The sequence below is a fragment of the Rhinatrema bivittatum genome, chromosome 2 (assembly GCF_901001135.1).
Source record: "Rhinatrema bivittatum chromosome 2, aRhiBiv1.1, whole genome shotgun sequence".
Lineage (NCBI taxonomy): Eukaryota > Metazoa > Chordata > Amphibia > Gymnophiona > Rhinatrematidae > Rhinatrema > Rhinatrema bivittatum.
In genome coordinates, this window is record NC_042616.1 from 811,047,929 (window position 1) to 811,073,439 (window position 25,511).

Genomic DNA, 25,511 nt, shown 5'->3' on the forward strand with positions numbered 1-25,511 from the left:
TTGCATTGTGTAGGGTGACCCTTATTCTTGTGTATGCTTCAACTCTTCAACTACCAGGACCCTGATGGGAGACATCTAAAGTGGGCAGAATAAAATTTTCTATAAATAAATAAATAAATAAATAATTTTTAGGCTATGATATCTACTTTCCCATTGAATATGATCTACAAGAGTGGGATAAATGGTTCCAAATATATCACCATTTTGAAAGGTTTGCTAAAACAACTGGTCCTGAGATAAACTTATTATATGTAGATGTCAATTTAATGATTTCAAGACAGATCTCACATGTACTGTTAACCCCACAGGTCAAACCTCCTCCATTATGCTAGTGTATCTCCCAAGACTGTCTGGGTCCAGCCTCCCCTTCCCTGAAATATTTGGGGTTTTTTTCAAATAAATAACACTCACTGAGGTTGAGTTCTGACTTAGCCAGCAAAGTGGCACTGTCTGAATATTCAGCCTCGCTGAGTGGACGCTGCTTAGCTGCCTGCACAGTTAGCCAGATAATTCAGGGGTGGGATAGGAGCGTTCCAGTGCCAATTTTCAGTCTTATCTGACTTAGTTAGCTGCGTAAGATGGGGACTGCTATTCAGTTGGCCCAAAGTTAGCCGGATAAACTTTGGTTTATTCAGCAGCATGGCTACGCTCCCGAATATCTCAGTCAAGTTAGCCGGATAAATTGTCAAGCCATCCTCACTGGGACAAAATCCCTGGGTAAAAAGGACCCCCTGACTCTGCACCAGTCCTCACAGGGGAAGCACATGCTGACCTTCACTTGACCTTCACTTTGCCTTTGCGAAACGACCTGCATAGAGTTGAAAATGCAATCGATGTGCGTTATTTTTTCCCCATAAGCCAAAGACTCCTCTGGAAACACCCCCCCCCCCAAACATGGCCGGAAGTCCGCGCATGGTGCAACACAACCCCACCTGCTTCTCACCGCCATTGAGGAAGGGTCATTTTCAGATGCAGGATTTCCATACAAAAAAAGAAAATTATTCCTTACCTGCTAATTTTCATTCCTGTAGTACCATGGATCAGTCCAGACCGTGGATCAGTCCAGACCGTGGGTTATGTCCCCAATCCAGCAGATGGAGTCAGCACAAGCTTCGAGGGGGCGTCACCATATCTACTACTACCCCCTCTGCAGGAGTTCAGTATCGAGTATATCAAAGCCCGAGTAGAAAACAGAACCCCCTTAGTGGATCAAGTTTATATAAACCGGCAACAATAAACCGGGTAGCATTAGTACAAACTGTAAATGTCCTACCAATGGGTAGGAAACTGCGAAACAGCATGCCAATGTGTAGGGAGCTGTGAGAACAGTGAAATTGAAGAAACGGAAAAACCCCTATAGCCCTACATTCCCGTAGAGAAGAGCCGAGCAGGATTGGAAAACCCAAACGCGGTGGGCGTCTGGACTGATCCATGGTACTACAGGAACGAAAATTAGCAGGTAAGGAATAATTTTCTTTTCCCTGTATGTACCTGGATCAGTCCAGACCGTGGGATGTACCCAAGCTTCCCTAAATCGGGTGGGGTCCTGCGAGGCCTGCTCGGAGAACCTGCTCGCCAAAATGTCCCGAGACTGAAGAGGCGAGGTGCAAGCGATAGTGCCTCGAGAACGTGTGTAACGACTTCCAGGTAGCTGCTCTACAGATTTCCTGAGTAGAGACCGAGCGAGCCTCCGCCCAGGAAGCCGCCTGAGAACGTGTAGAATGAGCTACAATGCCGGGTGGGGGAGTCCGCCCCGCCCCAATGTAGGAAGCAGCAATGCCCGCCTTCAGCCACCTTGCAATGGTCGCCTTCGAGGCCTGGGACCCTTTCCTGGGACCGGACCAAAGCACGAAGAGATGGTCAGAAATCCGGAACTCATTGGTAGCCTCCAGATAGAGGCGCAGTGTGCGTCTGACATCCAAGAGTCGGAGAGCCTTCGGCTCGGATGAAGAGAAGGACGGCAATTCCACCGTCTGGTTCACATGGAATGCAGACACCACCTTCGAAAGAAAGGAGGGAACGGTGCGTAGCGACACTCCAGAGTCAGAGAAACGCAGATAAGGCTCTCTACACGACAGAGCCTGCAGCTCCGAAATGCGGCAAGCGGAACAGATGGCCACCAGGAATACCGTCTTGAGGGTGAGATCCTTGATCGTTGCACTGCGCAGTGGCTCGAACGGTGGTCCCGACAGGGAGCAAAGCACCAGGTTGAGACTCCAGGAGGGACATGGGTCCCGCAACGGAGGTCGTAAATGCTTGACCCCCTTGAGGAAACGAGCAATGTCCGGGTGCTGGAGCAGAGAGCCGCCATCGCGCAACAGCGAACCCAGGGCAGCCACCTGCACCCGCAGGGAATTATAGGCGAGCCCTTTGTCCACCCCCGCCTGTAAGAACTGAAGGATCTGAGGAACAGAAGCCTTAGTAGGTCTCATGTCCTGGCTGGCACACCACAGCTCGAACACCTTCCAGACTCGAACATAGGCCACCGACGTCGATGTCTTACGTGCCCGCAGCAGCGTGGAAACTACTGCCTCCGGGTAGCCCCGGCGCCGGAGGCGGCGCCTCTCAAAAGCCAGGCCGCAAGACAGAAGAGTTCTGCCTGATCGAAAAATACCGGACCCTGACGTAAGAGACGGGGGAGGTGCCCCAGCCTGATTGGCCCGTCGATCACCAGCTGTAGCAGGTCCGTGAACCAAGGCCACCTGGGCCATTCCGGGGCAACGAAAATCACAGTCCCCTGATGGCTTTCTATTCTGTGGAGCATCCTGCCCACCAGGGGCCACGGCGGAAAAGCGTAGAGTAGAAGATGCGACGGCCACGGAAGGACCAGAGCATCCACTCCCTCCTCGCCGCGCTCTCTCCGGCGACTGAAGAAGCGGGGAGCCTTGGTGTTGAGAGCGGAGGCCATCAGATCCAAGTGGGGGGCTCCCCACCGATGGACGAGAAGTTGCATCGCGTCCTCGGACAGAGACCACTCTCCGGGGTCCAGAAGCTGGCGACTGAGGAAGTCCGCCTGAACGTTGTCCACTCCGGCGATGTGCGAGGCCGCTAGCCAAACGAGATGACGCTCTGCCCATTGCATCAGCAGCGCCGCCTCTAGCGCGACCTGCGGGCTGTGCGTGCCGCCTTGGCGGCGAAATCGGTTTCCAACAGGAGAGGAGCGCCCACTGCAAGGGCCTGAGATGCGCAAACGCCCAAGGGACCATGTCGATGGTGGAGCCCATCACCCCCAGGAGCTGGAGGTAGTCCCAGGAGGTGGGATCTTGCAACGCAGAGAACCACTGCACGTGATCCCGCAAGGATTGCGCCTTGTCCTGACGCAGAAAGACTTTGCCCAGCCGGGTGTCGAAGGTCGCTCCCAAAAAATCCAAGCGCTGAGAGGGTACGAGGGAGCTCTTGGAGAAGTTCACCACCCATCCCAGGGACTGCAGGAACTGTACCACCCTGTTCACCGCTGCTTGTCCATGGTTGAAGGACTTCGCTCGAATGAGCCAATCATCCAGATAAGGATGGACCAGCACGCCCTCCTTGCGAAGGGCTGCCGCCACAACTACCATGATCTTGGTAAAGGTACGCGGTGCCGTCGCCAATCCGAACGGGAGAGCTATGAACTGAAAGTGCTGGTCCAGGATCTTGAACCAGAGGAGACGGTGATGGTCCGGGCAGATGGGAATGTGCAGGTAGGCCTCCGTGAGATCCAGAGAGGCGAGGAACTCCCCCCGATGTACCGCCGCAATCACAGACCGCAGCGTTTCCATGCGAAACCGGACCACTCGGAGGGACTTGTTGACTTCCTTTAGGTCCAGGATGGGTCGGAAGGAACCGTCCTTCTTTGGCACTACGAAGTAGATGGAATAGTGACCCGAGCCCACCTCTCCGAAGGGCACGGGTGCGATAGCGCCTATCTCCCAGAGTCTGTCCAACATCGACTGCACAGCCCTTCGCTTGAGCGCCGATCCACAGGGGGAGAAAATGAACCTTGTCTGCGGAGGACGGACAAATTCCAATGCGTAGCGATGTGCTATGGTGTCCAGGACCCACTGGTCCGAGGTGATCTGCGCCCACTCCTTGTAGAAAAACGCCAGCCAACCCCCAATCCTGGGACCGGCGGAGTGGGCGAGCCTGACATCATTGTGAGGTCTTAGGAGAGGGGTTACCTGCTCCGGGAGCGGTGCGTGCGGGCCTTCGTCCGCGAAAGGAACGCAACCAGGTCTGTGACCTGGAGGCGGCGGGTCTAGAGCCCGATGGTCTGTAGCTCCTGTAGCGCCGCTGCGCCCTGGCTCTGGTCCGGGAAGAGGCATACGCTCTAGAAGGCCGATATCTATCCTCCGGCAGACGATGGACCGCGTTTTCCCCCAGAGACTTGATAATCTGATCCAGGTCCTTCCCGAAGAGGAACTTACCTCTGAATGGCAGGGAGCCCAGACTCGACTTGGAGGACGTATCCGCCGCCCAGTTGCGAAGCCACAGCAGGCGCCGTGCCGCCACTACTGACACCATGGATCTTGCCAGGACTCGAAACAGGTCGTACGAGGCATCCGCCCCGTACGCCACCGCTGCTTCTAGCCTGTCTGCCTGGGCGGCCTCCTCCGCGGGCAGGTCCTGCGATGTGAGAAGTTGTTGCACCCAGAGAAGGCTCGCCCTCTGGGCCAGGGAACTGCACATCACCGCCCGCATACCCAGAGCGGAGACCTCGAAGACCCTCTTCAGGAAAACTTCCAATTTGCGATCTTGCGTATCCCGTAAGGCCGCTCCTCCCGTTACCGGTATCGTCGTCCTCTTCGTGACCGCCGACACCGCGGAGTCCACCTTTGGTACCTTGATGAGGTCCAGGAAATCCTCCGGTAGTGGATAAAGCTTTTCCATGGCCCGGCCGACCTTCAGAGAACCCTCCGGGGTATCCCATTCCCTAGTGAGAAGCTGCAGGAATGAATCGTGAATGGGAAACGCTCGAGCCCTTGGCCGCAGGGCTGCCAGGACCGGATCCCCCTTCTTTGAAGAAGTGACGACCGCAGGCGGGTCCAGATCCAATATAAGGTCCAGATCCAATATAAGGTCATCCAGCTCGTCCCTCTGGAAGAGGGACGAGCTGGATGACCTTATTCCGTCCCCCTCAGGGACGTGGAATCCCCTTGGCCGACGTCCGGAAGATCAGGCCCATGGTCCCCTGGGCCTGCCACCTCTCCCACAGACCCGGACGGAAGGCGGGCCCGGGCTGGAGGGTGAAGATGAGGGTCCCCCGCACCCGCTGGGGCGGGGGGGCCTGTGAAGGGGGGGACGCCCGTGGGATCTTGGCAGGGGGGCGGTCCCGCAGGAGCGTCCAACACCTGGAGATATGCCGTGTGCATCAGAAGGACAAATTCCGGGAGAAACCCGGCCTGCCCGAGGGGGCTCCGGGGGGAGGAACCACCGTTGTACCCTGCCCCTGCGGGCCTTGCTCCGACAGCAAAACCGGCGGAGAAACCGCAACCGAATCCCTCTCCTCCAGCGCTGCCTGAGTCCCCTCAGGGTGCTGGGCATTCACAATGGCCGCCGTTCCTGCCAGGAATGGGGGAGGGGCCGGCCCGCGTCTCCCGGGCATACAAGAAATAAACGAAAATTCGGCGAGGGACTGCGAGTTGCCTTCCCCCCATGGGAAGGCACCGAGCGCAGATGCCCTCGTGGGAGATCCTAGATCCCGGTTCGCCGCAGGCCGAGCAACGCGACGGCCGCGGTATCGGGATCGCCCCGCGAAAGCAACGCCGGCTTCAAAAATAACTAAAGTAGAGCCTCGGGGGGGGGGGGGCTGCGCGAAAAACCGCCGCTGCGGGGGGGCCCGGTCGGCCTACACTGCCCGCTGTAAGAAAATGCCGCGGGGGGGCCTTCCCGGCCTCACAACCCGTCGGAAGAGTCCTCACTGTATGCCTCAGCAGCCCACGAGGAGCTGCAAGAGGCACAAGCGCTGAGAGGCCGTCATCACCGGCAGCCGCGAGGCACCGGGGTTGGGGAGCACTGAAAAGAAAAATACAAGACAAAAACTGTACAACTTACCCCGTCCTATCTACAAGGTCTCAGCACAGGGAGGGGAAACAACACAGGGGGTAAGCCACGCCTCCCCACAGCCTGGAACACCTTTTAATTAACTTTTTTTTTTTTTTTTTAAAGGAAAAAAAAAAACTTGATCGACAAAGGAAAATAGGCAAAAGCCCAGGAAAGAGGAAGCAAAGGAAAAAACTAGTCCACACCAACTGGGAGAAACCCTGAGTTCCCTACTCGCATCTGCTGGAGTCAGAAGATACTGAACTCCTGCAGAGGGGGTAGTAGTACTTATGGTGACGCCCCCTCGAAGCTTGTGCTGACTCCATCTGCTGGATTGGGGACATAACCCACGGTCTGGACTGATCCACGGTCTGGACTGATCCAGGTACGTACAGGGAATGACCATTTACCTACACGAATGGAGTTGAAAGAGGCCCCCTTCCCCCTGATGAGGGTGCATGATGGGGGAGGGGGCCACTTTTGTCGCCATTCGCGCAGGTATGTTTGGTTTTTGTTTCCTGACTGTGGAAATCTCATCGCAGCTGAGGTGCATGCCATCAACTGCCATGTGCCAGATACTCCAGATCTCAAAGTTTATTCCAGCAAACCGCCCAAGAGTGGGACGCACAAGCAGAAACCCTTTGCTGCTCTCACTGCTCTGTCACGTGCATCCCAGCTGTGATCACAGGGCCCTATTTATGATGACTCCCTGACGAGAGCTGGAGAGTAAAGCATAAGGAGAGAAGCTATACATGACAGCTCCCTTAAGAGAGCCAGACAGGGAGGGGTCAGTAGAGAGACCCTGCAGAGAAGGCTAAAGAAGAAGAAAGAAACCTTTTCACACACTCAGAGGCCCAGAAGATCACAAAGCAAACAAAACAATTTCCATTCCTAATCCATTCCTCTGGAGAGGCATTAGGGGGGAGCACTGTGGCACAAAACCATGCACAATGGTAAAACGCCGGAGGGACTCTAACATTTACCTTCCCATGCTGTACCGATGGGGATGAACACATAATTACAGACCCTGCCCTGTGGCTCTTGCCACTGGGCTCTCTCATAACTGCCATGCCGAAGCCGGCCGCCGACATATGTGTTCCGTACACAGGCGAACAAACCGCCAGTGCTCACCTTATCACCACCTTCTGCCATGTGCCAGGGGAAGAGAACGCCTGGGCCCAAGCTCGGCAGGTCAGGGACATGGAGGATTTATTCGGGAAGGGGACCAGGGAATAAAGGTGAACCAAGGCCTGCTCCGGCAACTGGGCCCAATCAGCCTATGGAAAACAAGAGAGAGAGCATTGCTAAGGGTGACATAGGGAAGTGTCACATACGCAGCACACGAGTTACAAGCAGGCGCTCCTCACACAAGGGTGAGATAGGGAAGTGTCACATACGCAGCACACGAGTTACAAGCAGGCGTTCCTCACACAAGGATGAGATAGGGAAGTGTCACATACGCAGCACATGAGTTACAAGCAGACACATCTCACACAAGGGTGAGATAGGGAAGTGTCACACATGCAGCACACGAGTTACAAGCAGGCGCTCCTCACACAAGGGTGACATAGGGAAGTGTCACATACGCAGCACATGAGTTACAAGCAGACACATCTCACACAAGGGTGAGATAGGGAAGTGTCACATACGCAGCACATGAGTTACAAGCAGACACATCTCACACAAGGATGAGATAGGGAAGTGTCACATACGCAGCACGTGAGTTACAAGCAGACACATCTCACACAAGGGTGACATAGGGAAGTGTCACATACGCAGCACATGAGTTACAAGCAGGCGCTCCTCACACAACGGTGACATAGGGAAGTGTCACATACGCAGCACATGAGTTACAAGCAGACACATCTCACACAAGGGTGAGATAGGGAAGTGTCACATACGCAGCACATGAGTTACAAGCAGACACATCTCACACAAGGATGAGATAGGGAAGTGTCACATACGCAGCACGTGAGTTACAAGCAGGCGCTCCTCACACAAGGGTGAGATAGGGAAGTGTCACATACGCAGCACATGAGTTACAAGCAGACACATCTCACACAAGGATGAGATAGGGAAGTGTCACATACGCAGCATGTGAGTTACAAGCAGGCGCTCCTCACACAAAGGTGAGATAGGGAAGTGTCACATACGCAGCACATGAGTTACAAGCAGACACATCTCACACAAGGGTGAGATAGGGAAGTGTCACATACGCAGCACATGAGTTACAAGCAGACACATCTCACACAAGGATGAGATAGGGAAGTGTCACATACGCAGCACGTGAGTTACAAGCAGGCGCTCCTCACACAAGGGTGAGATAGGGAAGTGTCACATACGCAGCACATGAGTTACAAGCAGACACATCTCACACAAGGATGAGATAGGGAAGTGTCACATACGCAGCACATGAGTTACAAGCAGGCGCTCCTCACACAAGGGTGAGATAGGGAACTGTCACATACGCAGCACATAAGTTAGAAGCAGGCGCTCCTCACACAAGGGTGAGATAGGGAACTGTCACATACGCAGCACATGAGTTACAAGCAGGCGCTCCTCACACAAGGGTGAGATAGGGAAGTGTCACATACGCAGCACATAAGTTACAAGCAGACGCTCCTCACACAAGGGTGACATAGGGAAGTGTCACATACGCAGCACATGAGTTACAAGCAGGCGCTCCTCACACAAGGGTGAGATAGGGAAGTGTCACATACGCAGCACATAAGTTACAAGCAGACGCTCCTCACACAAGGGTGACATAGGGAAGTGTCACATACGCAGCACATGAGTTACAAGCAGACACATCTCACACAAGGGTGAGATAGGGAAGTGTCACATACGCAGCACACGAGTTACAAGCAGGCGCTCCTCACACAACGGTGACATAGGGAAGTGTCACATACGCAGCACATGAGTTACAAGCAGGCGCTCCTCACACAAGGGTGAGATAGGGAAGTGTCACATACGCAGCACATGAGTTACAAGCAGACACATCTCACACAAGGGTGAGATAGGGAAGTGTCACATACGCAGCACGTGAGTTACAAGCAGACGCTCCTCACACAAGGGTGAGATAGGGAAGTGTCACATATGCAGTACATGAGTTACAAGCAGGCGCTCCTCACACAAGGGTGAGATAGGGAAGTGTTACATACGCAGCACATGAGTTACAAGCAGGCGCTCCTCACACAAGGGTGAGATAGGGAAGTGTCACATACGCAGCACATGAGTTACAAGCAGACACATCTCACACAAGGGTGAGATAGGGAAGTGTCACATACGCAGCACATGAGTTACAAGCAGACACATCTCACACAAGGGTGAGATAGGGAAGTGTCACACATGCAGCACGTGAGTTACAAGCAGGCGCTCCTCACACAAGGGTGACATAGGGAAGTGTCACATACGCAGCACATGAGTTACAAGCAGGCGCTCCTCACACAAGGGTGAGATAGGGAAGTGTCACATACGCAGCACATGAGTTACAAGCAGGCGCTCCTCACACAAGGGTGAGATAGGGAAGTGTCACACATGCAGCACATGAGTTACAAGCAGACACATCTCACACAAGGGTGAGATAGGGAAGTGTCACATACGCAGCACATGAGTTACAAGCAGACACATCTCACACAAGGGTGAGATAGGGAAGTGTCACACATGCAGCACGTGAGTTACAAGCAGGCGCTCCTCACACAAGGGTGACATAGGGAAGTGTCACATACGCAGCACATGAGTTACAAGCAGGCGCTCCTCACACAAGGGAGAGATAGGGAAGTGTCACACATGCAGCACGTGAGTTACAAGCAGGTGCTCCTCACACAAGGGTGAGATAGGGAAGTGTCACACATGCAGCACATGAGTTACAAGCAGGCGTTCCTCACACAAGGGTGAGATAGGAAAGTGTCACATACGCAGCACGTGAGTTACAAGCAGACGCTCCTCACACAAGGGTGAGATAGGGAAGTGTCACATATGCAGTACATGAGTTACAAGCAGGCGTTCCTCACACAAGGGTGAGATAGGGAAGTGTCACATACGCAGCACGTGAGTTACAAGCAGGCGTGCCTCACACAAGGTTGAGATAGGGAAGTGTCACACACGCAGCACGTGAGCTATTATTATGACTCAGCATGAGATTCAATCCACCCAAACAAACATTATTTCAAGCGACTGATGATTATACTTTTCAAGCACATAGAAGCTCACGCTCATTGGTTACCACATTTTATTTGTGAGTTTTTCTATACCGAAGTTTGGTACAAGCCTTCACTCCGGTTTACAATTGTAACAAGATAAGACTCACTGTACTCTGTGCTTTATGATGGTCGCTGAAATATGTTTCTTTATAGTCCACTTTTAATTTTCATAAATAAGAAATATTGCTGTATTTTCTGACTTATAATTTTTCTTACACATATAAAGTGTGGTGAAAAGGAACAGAGAAACATCATAGAAACAAGGCCGAAAAGAAAGATGGCAGCTTCCTTCTCAGGTTCTATTCAGGACAACAACAATGGAACCACTCTGTGCAAACCTGATGGGGCGATTGTACCGAACAATAGTAACTTACTAAAAGGCAGGTGTTACGACTATGGCTGCTGTGCAGCCTCCTCACCACCAGAGGCCCCCCATGAGCATGCTCCCCTGGCTGGCCCAGTCTTCCCTGACTATCTGCTCAATATCCAGAACTCACTATTTAACTCCGCCTAGCCCATGCCTCAGTGCTTCGGCATCGAGTTCCCTTGGGCTCCCTGCTTTACCCTTCTGTTTCTCGCCTTGTGAGCCTTCAGGCTTCCCTGCCTTGCCCTGTGGCCTTTGGGCCTCTGCTGATCCTGCTTCCTCGCCTCGATGCCTTCGGACATTTTGTGGTTTTATGTTCAGTGTAGTCCCTGTCCTGGTTTGTCTAGTCCTGTCATAGTCTGTTTGCTTGCCCTGGTTCCCCTCATCCAGTCTCACGCTTACCCGCACACTATCCTGATTCCACCCCTACCTGCACTCAGTTCTGGTATAACAGACCACGCTTACCTGCATTCACATCCACACATACCCACATGCTGTTCTAGTGTTTCCTGAAGTTCACACTTACCCCCACGCTCTCAGCTCCAGAGACCCTTCTCAGCCTGCACCCAGCACTGGAGACCCTTCTCAACCAGCACCCAGCACAAGAGACCCTTCTCAGCCAGCACCCAGCACCAGAGACCCTTCTCAGTCTGCACCCTGCACCGGAGACCCTTCTCAGCCAGCACCCAGCAACAGAGACCCTTCTCAGCCTTCACCCAGCACCAGAGACCCTTCTCAGCCAGCACCCAGCACCGGAGACCCTTCTCAGCCTGCACCCTGCACCAGAGACCCTTCTCAGCCAGCACCCAGCACCAGAGACCCTTCTCAGTCTGCACCCTGCACCAGAGACCCTTCTCAGCCAGCACCCAGCACCCAGCACCGGAGACCCTTCTCAGCCAGCGCCCAGCACCGGAGACCCTTCTCAGCCTGCACCCTGCACCGGAGACCCTTCTCAGCCAGCACCCAGCAACGGAGACCCTTCTCAGCTGAGACCCAGCTCCAGGAATTCTGTCATCCTGCAGCCAGCACCAGAGACCCTTCTCAGCCTGCACCCAGCACTGGAGACCCTTCTCAGCTAGTACCCTGCACCGGAGACCCTTCTCAGCCAGCGCCCAGCACCAGAGACTCTTCTCAGCCGAGACCCAGCTCCAGGAATTCTATCATCCTGCACCCGGCTCCAGAGACTCTACCCAGGCTCACCAGATCATCTGCTATTACTACCATCCTCCTGTCCTGTGTCACTCTTGCAGGCGGTGTTCACCACACCGGGCTACAGCCCAAACAGTAACAGCAGGGCAGGTAAACCCTTTCCATAAGCCTTCTATAGTTCTCCACTCATAAACTAGGCCAGGGGTCTGCGAAAACCTGCCTGGCCTTGAGTGAACCAGGCTGGGGATAACTGCAGAGAATCACTGTCAGCGTGCATTTGAGTAATTCCAGCTCTGATAGGCTGAAGGGCGAGAGACAAGGCCTAAGAGAGATTGTGAGTGTGGAGAGCAGAAGGAAGACCAAACCTCTGCAGAATTAAAGCATCAGCTGCTTGCTGATACCCAGCGCTCCCTTCCATAAGGCTGATCTGATGATCACAGGGGAAGGCCAGAGAGCCAGTCCTGCTGTGTGAGGTGTCTGTAACATCTGTGTAATACCCAAAGGTGTCAGGAGAGAAACTGGAGAGCCAGTCCTGCTGTGTGAAATGTCTGTAACATCTGTGTAATACCCAAAAATGTCAGGAGAGAAACTGGAGAGCCAGTCCTGCTGTGTGAGGAGTCTGTAACATCTGTGTAATACCCAAAGGTGTCAGGAGAGAAACTGGAGAGCCAGTCCTGCTGTGTGAGGGGTCTATAAAGGAAAATTGGTTCTTACCTGCTAATTTTCGTTCCTGCAGTACCACGGATCAGTCCAGACTCCTGGGTTTTGCCTCCCTTCCAGCAGATGGAGTCAGAGAAAGATTTGACTGACTCTGCCCTATATCCTGAGGTGCCACCTGCAGTCCGTCAGTATTAATCGATATCCAAGCAGAACTCCACAAGAACCAAATTAACTAACTAGACCTAAGAATCTTTCCAACTCAAGGACTCTATGTCAGATGCTAACGTAACAAAACAGTAAACACCGCCAGCCCTTATCTGCAGATTATGCACAAAACAGTGATCGAGCGGATTCTCAATAACTCTACTGGGTGGGACTCTGTAGTGATCCGAGGTACTACAGGAACGAAAATTATCAGGTAAGAACCAATTTTCCTTTCCCTGTACGTACCTGGATCAGTCCAGACTCCTGGGATGTACCAGAGCTATCCTAATGTAGGTGGGAACCCGAGAGTCCCAGCTGAAGAACCCCCCTCTGCATGTCCGGAGCCTGGACATACAAACGGTAATGACGATCCAAGGTATGTATTGACTTCCACGTCGCCACTGTACAAATCTCTTGAGGAGAAACCAGCTGACACTCTGCCTACTACGTTGCTTGCGAACGAATAGAATGAGCTCTCAAGCCGACCGGACGCGTCCGACCAGCTAGAAGATAAGCAGAACCAATGGCCTCCTTTAATCAACAATCTATTGTGTGCCCCCGGTTTGGACCACTCCATAACACAGACAAATGGTCCGAGATACGGAAGCCATTGGTGACGTCCAGATAATGCAACAGAATGCGACGTACATCTAACTTCTGGAGGTCCTTAGACGCAGGAACTGAACTGTCTAAACCAGAAAAACAATCGGAAAGCTCCACTGATTGAGTCAAATGAAATGAGGAAACCACTTTTGGCAGGAAAGATGGCACCGTCCGCAAAGAAAACTCCTGAGTCGGTAATCCATAAAGGCCTGAAGCTTCGACACGCTGCTTGTCGAAGAAACAGCCACCAGAAACATCGCCTTCAATGTAAGATCCTTCAAAGTCACCGCTGTAAGAGGTTCAAAAGGCCTTGACCACCAGGTTCAAACTCCAAGAGGAACAAGGGTTCCGGAATGGGGAACGCAACTGCTTTGCCGCCCGGAGAAAAAAATGCGTTACATTTGGGTGTTCCGCTACCAAAACACCATGTAATTTACCTCGAAAGAAACCAAGGGCTGCTACCTGTACCTGCAACGAATTACAGGACAACTCCTTTGCCAATCTAGCTTGCAAGAAGGGCAAAATATCCGAAACTGAAGCCCGCGTAGGATGTACCTGGTGATCCACACACCAAGACTCAAAAACCCTCCACACTCTGACATACGCCAGAGACGTGGAGGTCTTACACGAACGGAAAAGAGTAGCTACTACCGCGTCGGAATCCCCTTGCTCTTCAGCTGCAGCAGGCTGGCTCTCCACATGTGGATACAAAATGGCAATCGAGGCATCGGGAGGGAGAGGGGGTGAGGAGTTGCCGCGGGAATGGCAAAGTCCTTCTGTGCCTGGCTGCTGCGAGTGGGAGAGAGAGAAAACTGCTCTCTGCTCCTTCCCCCGTAAGCTGCCGGTCCTCGTACAGGGTACTGATTAATAAAAAGTAAAAACCTTTCCTCTTTTTCCTTTTTCTTTTCCCCTCCAGACAGCCTAAAGTGACAGAGGAATTTTACTTTTCTGACAACAAGAGACCAGAGGCTTCTCAGGGATGTTAAAGTGACAGAGGGACTTTACTTCTCTGACAAGAGACCTGAGGCATGAGACTTCTCAGGGATGTTAAAGTGACAGAGGGACTTTACTTCTCTGACAAGAGACCTGAGGCATGAGACTTCTCAGGGATGTTAAAGTGACAGAGGGATTTTACTTCTCTGACAAGATACCTGAGGCATGAGACTTCTCAGAGATGTTAAAGTGACAGAGGGATTTTACTTTTCTGATGAGAGACCTGAGGTATGGAGCTTCTCAGGGGTCTCCACGGAGAAGGGACTGGACCACCCCTCCCCCTGCACCCAGCTCCTCACAGGAACAAGAAATTCAGCACTGCTACCTGTCAGAAACGACCCGCTCTCCCATTCAGTCAGAGGAATGGCGCGTCTCTGCAACTGTTAGGCTGCCCCGAAGAAGAAACGGCATCTCAGGGCAGCAGGGGGTCGTGGGGGAGAGGCTGGGCCACCAACATTTACCCATAAGAAATAAGTAAACACTTACCCCAAAAACAACAGAATAGCGTAAGACGGAATGTACAAGACAGATCTGTCACTGAAAACAAAGTTCTGCCTGCAAGTCTCCAGAGAAGCTGAACACTGAGGCTTTTTTTTTTTTAACTTTATAACTATGATCCTTCCAAGGAAAGAATTAGAGAAAAACAAAGAATAAAGACATTCTGTAAACTATCCTCTAAATGAACTGGGGAACCGAAGGTGCAACTGCCATCTGATGGAGTCAGAGGAATACTGGAGGTTTACAGAGGGTGCACCAGTCATGAGGGACCGCCCTCTCAGTTTTTGCTCTGACTCCATCTGCTGGAAGGGGGAAATAACCCACGGTCTGGACTGATCCTGGTACGTACAGGGAACTGTGTAATACCCAAAGGTGTCAGGAGAGAGACTGGAGAGCCAGTCCTGCTGCGTGAGGTGTAGGTAAGGTCTGTGTAAATCCCAGAGGGGACAGGAGAGAGGCCAGAGGAAGAATCCTGAAGCCTGAGGGAGCTCTGTAATAAGTAATACTGGATGGCTAGAGTCAGGCTATGATATTATTATCAGATGAAATTTCATTTATTCTGAATGAGCTGAGGTCATTGATGTGTCCAGGGCAGTCTGCAGTCCTCACCTTTTGCTCAGATTTAGTTCCAGCTGTGCGTAGCTGTGCTCGTGCCTCTCCCACACCACTGTTGGCGATCTCCAGCAGTGTTGTCCCAAAGAGTGGGAAGGAGATAGCGATGTCTGTAAGCAGGAAAGAAACTATCAGCGTGCTCCCTTCACTGTGCCTCCTCAGTTCATGGCATGATAATAAAAGCCTCTCCCATGGCACCAGAACTGCCACTGCTCCAGAGCCTCCCCCCCAGGATCATGTGGTACCAGAGCCTCCCCCGCAGGCCCCAGCAGGACCCTATGCACCCAGAGCCTCTCCTGGTATGCCCAGCTTTGCTGGCCCCTCATAGCAGAAGGGCCTCACCATTAGGTCCTATGTGTCACTAGGGCCTCCCCATAGGCCTCTTACGGAAGCAGAACCTCCCGCAGTTCTCCCACTACAGTGCCAGAGCTTTGCCCACAGGCACCCCGCAGCACTAGGGTCTCCGCCACCTTGCAGCAGGAGCTGAGCTGCAGTACGAGAGCTCCCCGGAAATGGTTGTGCTTTCTAATTATCAGGTCTCCCTGGGCACTGTTTCTTTCAGACAATCTTACAGAGCTGCCGGTGATGTCAGCCTAGCCCACCAGGGGCTGAGATGAGTCCATCAGTAAAACACTCCCAGCTAGAGGACCTACCTCCGAATCACATTACTGGGGAACCATATGTGTCTCAACTCAAGACATGCACTCACATTCTTACACATTGATACCATACACTCCAGTACACACACACTGAGTGACACAGAGCGACACACGCTCACACATACACACTGATTGACATTTAGAGACACACGCTCACATTCTCACACCCTGATACATACATTCCAGTACACACACACTGAGTGACACAGAGCGACACACGCTCACACATACACACTGATTGACATTTAGAGACACACGCTCCCATTCTCACACCCTGATACATACATTCCAGTACACACACACTGAGTGACACAGAGCGACACACGCTCACACATACACACTGATTGACATTTAGAGACACACGCTCACATTCTCACTCCCTGATACATGCATTCCAGTACACACACACTGAGTGACACAGAGCGACACACGCTCACACATACACACTGATTGACATTTAGAGACACACGCTCACATTCTCACACCCTGATACATACATTCCAGTACACACACACTGAGTGACACAGAGCGACACACGCTCACACATACACACTGATTGACATTTAGAGACACACGCTCACATTCTCACACCCTGATACATACATTCCAGTACACACACACTGAGTGACACAGAGCGACACACGCTCACACATACACACTGATTGACATTTAGAGACACACGCTCACATTCTCACACCCTGATACATACATTCCAGTACACACACACTGAGTGACACAGAGCGACACACGCTCACACATACACACTGATTGACATTTAGAGACAACCGCTCCCATTCTCACACCCTGATACATACATTCCAGTACACACACACTGAGTGACACAGAGCGACACACGCTCACACATACACACTGATTGACATTTAGAGACACACGCTCACATTCTCACTCCCTGATACATGCATTCCAGTACACACACACTGAGTGACACAGAGCGACACACGCTCACACATACACACTGATTGACATTTAGAGACACACGCTCACATTCTCACACCCTGATACATACATTCCAGTACACACACACTGAGTGACACAGAGCGACACACGCTCACACATACACACTGATTGACATTTAGAGACACACGCTCACATTCTCACACCCTGATACATACATTCCAGTACACACACACTGAGTGACACAGAGCGACACACGCTCACACATACACACTGATTGACATTTAGAGACACACGCTCACATTCTCACACCCTGATACATACATTCCAGTACACACACACTGAGTGACACAGAGCGACACACGCTCACACATACACACTGATTGACATTTAGAGACACACGCTCACATTCTCACACCCTGATACATACATTCCAGTACACACACACTGAGTGACACAGAGCGACACACGCTCACACATACACACTGATTGACATTTAGAGACACACGCTCACATTCTCACACCCTGATACATACACTCCAGTACACACACACTGAGTGACACAGAGCGACACACGCTCACACATACACACTGATTGACATTTAGAGACACACGCTCACATTCTCACACCCTGATACATACATTCCAGTACACACACACTGAGTGACACAGAGCGACACACGCTCACACATTCACACTGATTGACATTTAGAGACACACGCTCACATTCTCACACCCTGATACATACATTCCAGTACACACACACTGAGTGACACAGAGCGACACACGCTCACACATACACACTGATTGACATTTAGAGACCACACGCTCCCATTCTCACACCCTGATACATACACACTGATTGACATTTAGAGACACACGCTCACATTCTCACACCCTGATACATACATTCCAGTACACACACACTGAGTGACACAGAGCGACACACGCTCACACATACACACTGATTGACATTTAGAGGACACACGCTCACATTCTCACACCCTGATACATACATTCCAGTACACACACACTGAGTGACACAGAGCGACACACGCTCACACATACACACTGATTGACATTTAGAGACACACGCTCACATTCTCACACCCTGATACATACACTCCAGTACACACACTGAGTGACACAGAGCGACACACGCTCACACATACACACTGATTGACATTTAGAGACACACGCTCACATTCTCACACCCTGATACATACATTCCAGTACACACACACTGAGTGACACAGAGCGACACACGCTCACACATACACACTGATTGACATTTAGAGACACACGCTCACATTCTCACACCCTGATACATACATTCCAGTACACACACACTGAGTGACACAGAGCGACACACGCTCACACATACACACTGATTGACATTTAGAGACACACGCTCACATTCTCACACCCTGATACATACATTCCAGTACACACACACTGAGTGACACAGAGCGACACACGCTCACACATACACACTGATTGACATTTAGAGACACACGCTCACATTCTCACACCCTGATACATACATTCCAGTACAACACACACTGAGTGACACAGAGCGACACACGCTCACACATACACACTGATTGACATTTAGAGGACACACGCTCACATTCTCACACCCTGATACATACACTCCAGTACACACACACTGAGTGACACAGAGCGACACACGCTCACACATACACACTGATTGACATTTAGAGACACACGCTCACATTCTCACACCCTGATACATACATTCCAGTACAACACACACTGAGTGACACAGAGCGACACACGCTCACACATACACACTGATTGACATTTAGAGACACACGCTCACATTCTCACACCCTGATACATACATTCCAGTACACACACACTGAGTGACACAGAGCGACACACGCTCACACATACACACTGATTGACATTTAGAGACACACGCTCACATTCTCACACCCTGATACATACATTCCAGTACACACACACTGAGTGACACAGAGCGACACACGCTCACACATACACACTGATTGACATTTATTTATTTATTTTTATTTAGAGGTTTTCTATACCGGCATTCGTGATTAAAAATCACATCATGCTGGTTTACATATAACAAGGGGGTGTGAACGCAGAAATGAAACATTAACAAGTGCAAAGAGGGCATAAAGTTACATTACAACAAGGTTTATATAACTGGGAAGAGAATTAGAGCAAGATAACCGAGCAGTTAGGATTAACTATTTACATTATATTGTGAAGACTCTTATAAAATATTGCTGTCATTCAATTGGGATCTGGGAAGGCTTGCTTAAATAGCCAAGTCTTAAGCCTTTTTCTGAATGTAGTAGGCATGGTTCTTGTCTCAGATCCGGGGGAATAGAATTCCATAGTGAAGGTCCGGCTGTGGAGAAGGCTCAGTCTCTGAAAGTTAAATGGTGAGTGGCTTTGGTTTGGGGAACGAGGAGTGATCCTCTGTAGGCTTCTCTGATGGGTCTAGTGGATGTGTGTCGTCTGAGTGGGATTTGTAGATCAAGCATAGCATGGTGATGGATAGCTTTATAGATGATGGTGATGGATTTGTGGATAATTCTAAAGTGTATTGGCAGCCAGTGTAAGTTCTCGAGAGTGGGAGAGATGTGATCTCTTCTCCTGGTGTTAGTCAGAATTCTCGCAGCAGAGTTCTGGAGCATCTGAAGGGGTTTAATGGATGCGGAAGGGAGACCAAGTAAGATAGAATTACAATAGTCTATCTTAGAAAAGATAACTGCTTGAAGGACCGTTCTGAAGTCTCGCACGTGAAGGAGAGGTTTGATTCTTTTCAGAACCTGTAGTTTATAGAAGCCGTCTTTTGTTGTTTGTTTGATGAAGGATTTTAAGTTAAGACGGTTGTCGATAATTATTCCTAAGTCCCTTGTTTGGGTAGTAAGTGGGTTGGTTGGAAGACATGGGGAGGGGTTACTATTTTCTGGTGAGATGATAAGAAGTTCCGTCTTAGCCGTATTTAATATCAGATTTAGACTATTGAGAAGGAGATTGATTTCTTGAAGGCAGATTTCCCAAAATTCAAGAGTTTTGGTGATGGTTTCTTTAATGGGGATCAAGATCTGCACATCGTCGGCGTATAGGAAGTGAGTTAGTTTCAAGTGGGTTAGCAGTTGGCAAAGCAGAAGAAGGAATATTTTAAAGAGTGTAGGGGAAAGGGAGGAGCCCTGAGGAACTCCTAAAGATGAAGTATAGCGGGAGGATTCTTTATTATGGATTTTGACCTTATAGCCTCTATTGCTGAGGAATGTATTGAACCATGCTAGTGCAGTTCCTGTAATTCCTATGTTTGCCAGTTGATTGAGGAGGATGGAGTGGTTAACGGTGTCAAATGCGGCCGAAAGATCTAAGAAAATAAGTAGAAAGGACTGGCCTTTGTCTAGACCCATGATGATATGGTCTGTCAGGGATATGAGTAGAGTTTCTGTGCTTAAAGCTTTACGGAATCCATATTGGGAGGGGTACAGTATTTTGTGATCTTCAATGTAGTTAGAGAGTTGAGTGTTGACCAGCTTTTCCATGATCTTGGCAATAAATGGAAGATTGGAAATCGGGCGGAAGTTGTTGGGGTCCTTGGGGTCTAGATTAGGTTTCTTTAAGAGCGGTTTTAGAGAAGCTAGTTTAAGGTCATCTGGAAATAGTCCCCGGGATAAAGAGCAGTTGATGATATCTGCCGGTGTTTTGGAAATTGTTTCCGGTATTAGAAGGAGGAGCTTTGTAGGTATTTGGTCGAAGGGGTGGGAGGAAAGTTTCATTTTCTTAAGTAACAAAAGGATCTCAGAGGCTGTGATGGGTTCGAATGATTCAAAGGAGGTTCCTTTGTTTAGTATCTGAAGAGCATTAGTGAGAGAAGTGTTACTGAGGGTCAATCGCTTTAGCAGGTTAGATATTTTATTTATTTATTTATTTATTTATTTATTTATTTAAGTTTTTTATATACCAACATTCAAGACAATAGTCCCATCATGCTGGTTCACATGAAACAGGAGTGCAAAATAAACTTAAACTTGAACAAATAGTGCGGAAAAAGCAGTTACATTTAACAAGGAAAAATAGAACTTGGAGTAAGAAGGAAAAGGAAGACCAGATAATTACATATAATTACATTGTAAGAGGTAATTAATAATGATGTTGCTGGTGATGTGTATTGATTGTTAGGAGTTAGATAGTATTGGAGTTAGGAAAGGCCTGCAAATAGCCAATTCCTCAGCTTTGGATTGAGCTAGGTCTATGGGAATATCTGGGGTGTTGATATGTGTCAGCTTAGATACGTAAGCGAAAAGAGCTTTTGCGTCAAATACAAGGTCATGGATCTTGCTGGCATAGTAATCCCTTTTAGATCTTAGGGTGGAGTTCCTGTAGTGATGGAGAGCTAGTTTGTAGGCGGCTAAGGTGCTGGGGCAGGGGGCCTTACGCCATTTGCTTTCTTTCTGCCTTAGACTCTGTTTGAGTTTACGAAGGTTGTTTGTGAACCACGGTTGTCTTTTTGCTGGGTTCGGGTTTAGTTTTTTTTGTTGAGAGAGGACATAGTTTGTTTGCTACTGCCTCAGTGATGTTGCTCCAGGAAAGGATAGCTGAGTTAAGGTCAGAGAGGTTAATGTGAGGAAGCTCTGAAGCATGCTGGTTGCTGAGGTCGTCGGAAGAGCAGGGTCTTCTGTAGAGAAATGAGGATTTTGAAGGGAGAGTTTTCCTGAATTCTGTCAGAGTGAAAGTGGTGGTGATTAGTGAGTGATCTGACCACGGGACCAGAGTGCAAGAAAGGGGGGAGGTGTAATTGATCCCTGCATTTACAAAGATGAGGTCCAAGGTGTGGCCATCTTTATGGGTGGGCTTGTTGACGATCTGCTTAAAGCCCATGGCTGAGAGAGCAGTGAGTAAAGCCTCGCAATTGGTGGTGAGCGTAGGGTTGTCGACATGTAAATTAAAATCTCCTAAAATTATAGCCGGGGATTCCAGATTCAAGTGTGTTGTAATTGTTTCTACAATGGGGGAGGCATCTGAATCCAGAAGGCCCGGAGGGGCGTAGACGAGTAGGACTTGGAGTTGGGCTGTTTTGAAAAGTCCTATTTCTAGTTTAGAATCCGATTTTGCTGAGAGTTGGGAAAATTTCAGATCTTTTTTGGCTGCCAAAAGAATGCCCCCTCCCCTTTTTTTGAGACGAGGGAGGGAGAAGAAATCATAGAGGTGGGTGGGGAGTTGATTTATTATTGCAATATCCGTTGGTTTGAGCCAGGTTTCTGTTATGGCACAAATGTCTGGATTGGAGTCTATGAGATAGTCATTGAGAATCAGGGATTTTTTAGTGAGAGATTGTGCATTGAATAGCGTAAGGGAGTGTTAGGCCTAGTAATTGGGTAAGAGGTGAAATCATAATTGGGATGAGGGCTGTGTAGTTGCGAGATCTGTGTAGCATAGTGGTTTTTCCTGTGGTGAGGAGGTTGTGTTGAAGAATAGGGATCGGAAACCTCGGTGTCATTCTGAACTGTTGTGTTAGAGAAAAATTGGTTGAGAGTTGGAGTGAGTTAGATGATTGCGTAGGGAGGTTTGATGAATGCTGGAATGGCTGACTACTGCTGGATCACGCTGGGTGAGTGCTGGAGGGATGAATGCTGAGAAGGATGATTGCTGGATCACGCTGGGTGAGTGCTGGAGGGATGAATGCTGAGAAGGATGATTGCTGGATCACGCTGGAGGTACTCGAACAAAGCTCAGGAGTGCAGAGATGTGAGGACTGGCGAGGTTGTCTGGGTGATTGTGAGGGGGGATAAGCTGATTTGAAGGAATGTGGTTAGATTAATTGTCTGCAGAGATCTGGAGTAAGAGAGATAAGGAGAAAGGCGAGGTCCAAACTGCGTGTAGCATTGTGAGCCCTGGGTCCTGGGGTCACAAAGGGGCGCACTAAGGGGCAGGCCCCTTAGGTCGCGCTCCTTCGGGCGCGCGACGCCGTCGGCATTGCTGCGAATTTAAAGTGACCTCAGTCGGCTCCTGATAGGCCGGCTGAGGAGAGAGGGGCGCGGCAAGACTCACCGCTGTTTTCAGCTTTTTTTTTTGTAGCCTCGGGGAATTTTTCCTGTATATTGTTTATCGCTGAAAGCTCTGCTCTGCGCGGCTCACCCTCGGGGGTGAGTGGGCTCTTGCCCCGAATGGGCCGCGCCGACCGTGCGAGCCCCGGCAGAGAGAGAGACGAGGGAGCGGCAAGGAGGGAGGCCGTCGGCGTTGCTGCGAATTTAAAGTGACCTCAGTCGACTAGGACACTCGCTCACATTTAGAGACACACGCTCACATTCTCACACCCTGATACATACATTCCAGTACACACACACACTGAGTGACCCAGAGCGACACACGCTCACAAATACACACTGTTGGATATTTAGAGACACACGCTCACATTCTCACACCCTGATACATACATTCCAGTACACACACACTGAGTGACACAGAGCGACACATGCTCACACATACACACTGATTGACATTTAGAGACACATGCTCACATTCTCACACCCTGATACATACATTCCAGTACACATACACACTGAGTGACACAGAGCGACACATGCTCACACATACACACTGATTGACATTTAGAGACACACGCTCCCATTCTCACTCCCTGATACATGCATTCCAGTACACACACACAGAGTGACACAGAGCGACACACACTCACACATACACACTGATTGACATTTAGAGACACACGCTCACATTCTCACACCCTGATACATACAGTCCAGTACACACACACTGAGTGACACAGAGCGATGCACACTCACACATACACACTGATTGACATTTAGAGACACACGCTCCCATTCTCACTCCCTGATACATGCATTCCAGTACACACACACTGAGTGACACAGAGCGACACACGCTCACACATACACACTGATTGACATTTAGAGACACACGCTCACATTCTCACACCCTGATACATACATTCCAGTACACACACACTGGGGCCGATGTAATAAAGGGCACACAGCTTAACGAGCGGTTGGAGGCATGTTTTGGATGCACGTTCTTAACCCCCGATGCAAGAAGGGGATCAGCGCTTCCAAAATGTGCATCCAAACAAAGGCGTAGCTAATAGCGCACATCACATGTAAATTCCATGTAGATAAGGCTTTTAGCTATCACCCCGCAATGCAAAACTCCCCGTGCATCATAGGCGCACTTTTTAACCCGTAAAATTTTAAACCTGCCCTGGAGCAGGCATAAAGCGTTCATGCACGTCAAGGGCTCAACTTAAAAAAAAAAAAAACTGCTCTTCTGTGGTTCCTCCTACTTGGTATAGGAAAATTAGTTCTTACCTGCTAAGTTTCGTTCCTGTAGTACCACGGATCAGTCCAGACAGTAGGTTGAGCCTCCTGTCCAGCAGAGGGAGACAGAGAAAAACTGAAAAGGTATCCTATATCAGGAGAGTGCTCACCCTGCGTCCTTTCAGTATAATCGATATCAAAGCAAATAGCATAGAGAACCAGGATAAGATCAAGCAAGTAAACTGTAACTATAAAAATGAAACAAGAAATTCAAACATGCATGAAAAATGCTCTTAAACAGCTATCAATATATATATAGCAGATACCTCCGGTGCCTTACAATTCGGATGAATTTCCAGTGTCTTAAAGCTCAAATAGGAAATAGAGAATCCCAAAAAGAACCTGTGAAAGAAAAAATCCGAACGGACGTAGCAATGTAGATGTATTCAGGGCGGGAGTCCCCTTACTCGGCCCGATCCATAAGACAAAGAGATGATCAGAGACTCGAAAATCATTCATCACCTGCAAATATTGCAGTAGGACCCTCTTCACATCAAGGCTTCGTAGATCCGCGCCAGGCGTGTTCGCAATGTCCTCTGGAGAAAAAGCAGGGAGCTCCACTGACTGATTTACTTGAAAGGAGGCCACAACCTTTGGCAGGAAGGATGGGACTGTTTGGAGGGAAACACCTGAATCAGAAAAGCAAAAGAAAGGCTCCCTACAAGACAGGGCTTGGAGCTCGGACACTCTCCTGGCTGAGGAAATAGAGACCAGAAAGACAGTCTTAAGGGTCAGATCCTTAATTATGGCTCGCCAAAGGGGTTCGAAGGGCGCCTCGCAAAGAACACGGAGAACCAAGTTAAGGCTCCACGACGGACAAGTAGCCCGGGCAGGCGGGTTCAAGTGCTTAGCCCCCCCTGAGGAACCGAATGACATCCGGATGGGTCGCCAACGTGTAACCATCGACGCGCCCAAGGAGGAAACAGAGCGCCAAAACCTGTACCCTCAAGGAATTGAAAGACAAACCTTTGGAGAGACCACCCTGCAGGAAGGAGAGAACCTGGGACATCGAAGCCTTACACGCCGGAACTCCAGACTCAGCGCACATAGTCTCAAACACTCTCCACACCCAAATATAAGCCAGAGAGGTAGAAGTCTTACGGGCCCGCAACAGAGTGGATATAACCTCCTCCTTATAACCCTTCTTCCTTAGTCGCCGCTGCTCAAAAGCCAGGCCGCTAGACAAAAGCGATCTGCCTGATCGAAAAATACTGGACCCTGTCGGAGCAGGTTTGGCAGATAACCGAGGCAGAGAGGACCG

General features: G+C 50.1%; 1 protein-coding gene across 3 annotated transcripts in view; it reads right to left on the reverse strand.

Moving 5' to 3' along the window:
* Positions 1-25,511, reverse strand: part of LOC115085798 (unconventional myosin-XV-like) — a 124,806-nt gene that overhangs the window by 3,496 nt on the left and 95,799 nt on the right. For 2 of the 3 annotated variants that reach the window (XM_029592222.1, XM_029592221.1), the window contains exons 15-16: positions 15,301-15,413; positions 7,150-7,295 (exon numbers count right to left, since the gene is read on the reverse strand). In XM_029592222.1, coding sequence (XP_029448082.1) covers positions 7,150-7,295; positions 15,301-15,413 — 259 coding nt within the window. The remainder of the gene's footprint in view (positions 1-7,149; positions 7,296-15,300; positions 15,414-25,511) is intronic. The other variant, XM_029592224.1, reaches the window with a different exon arrangement.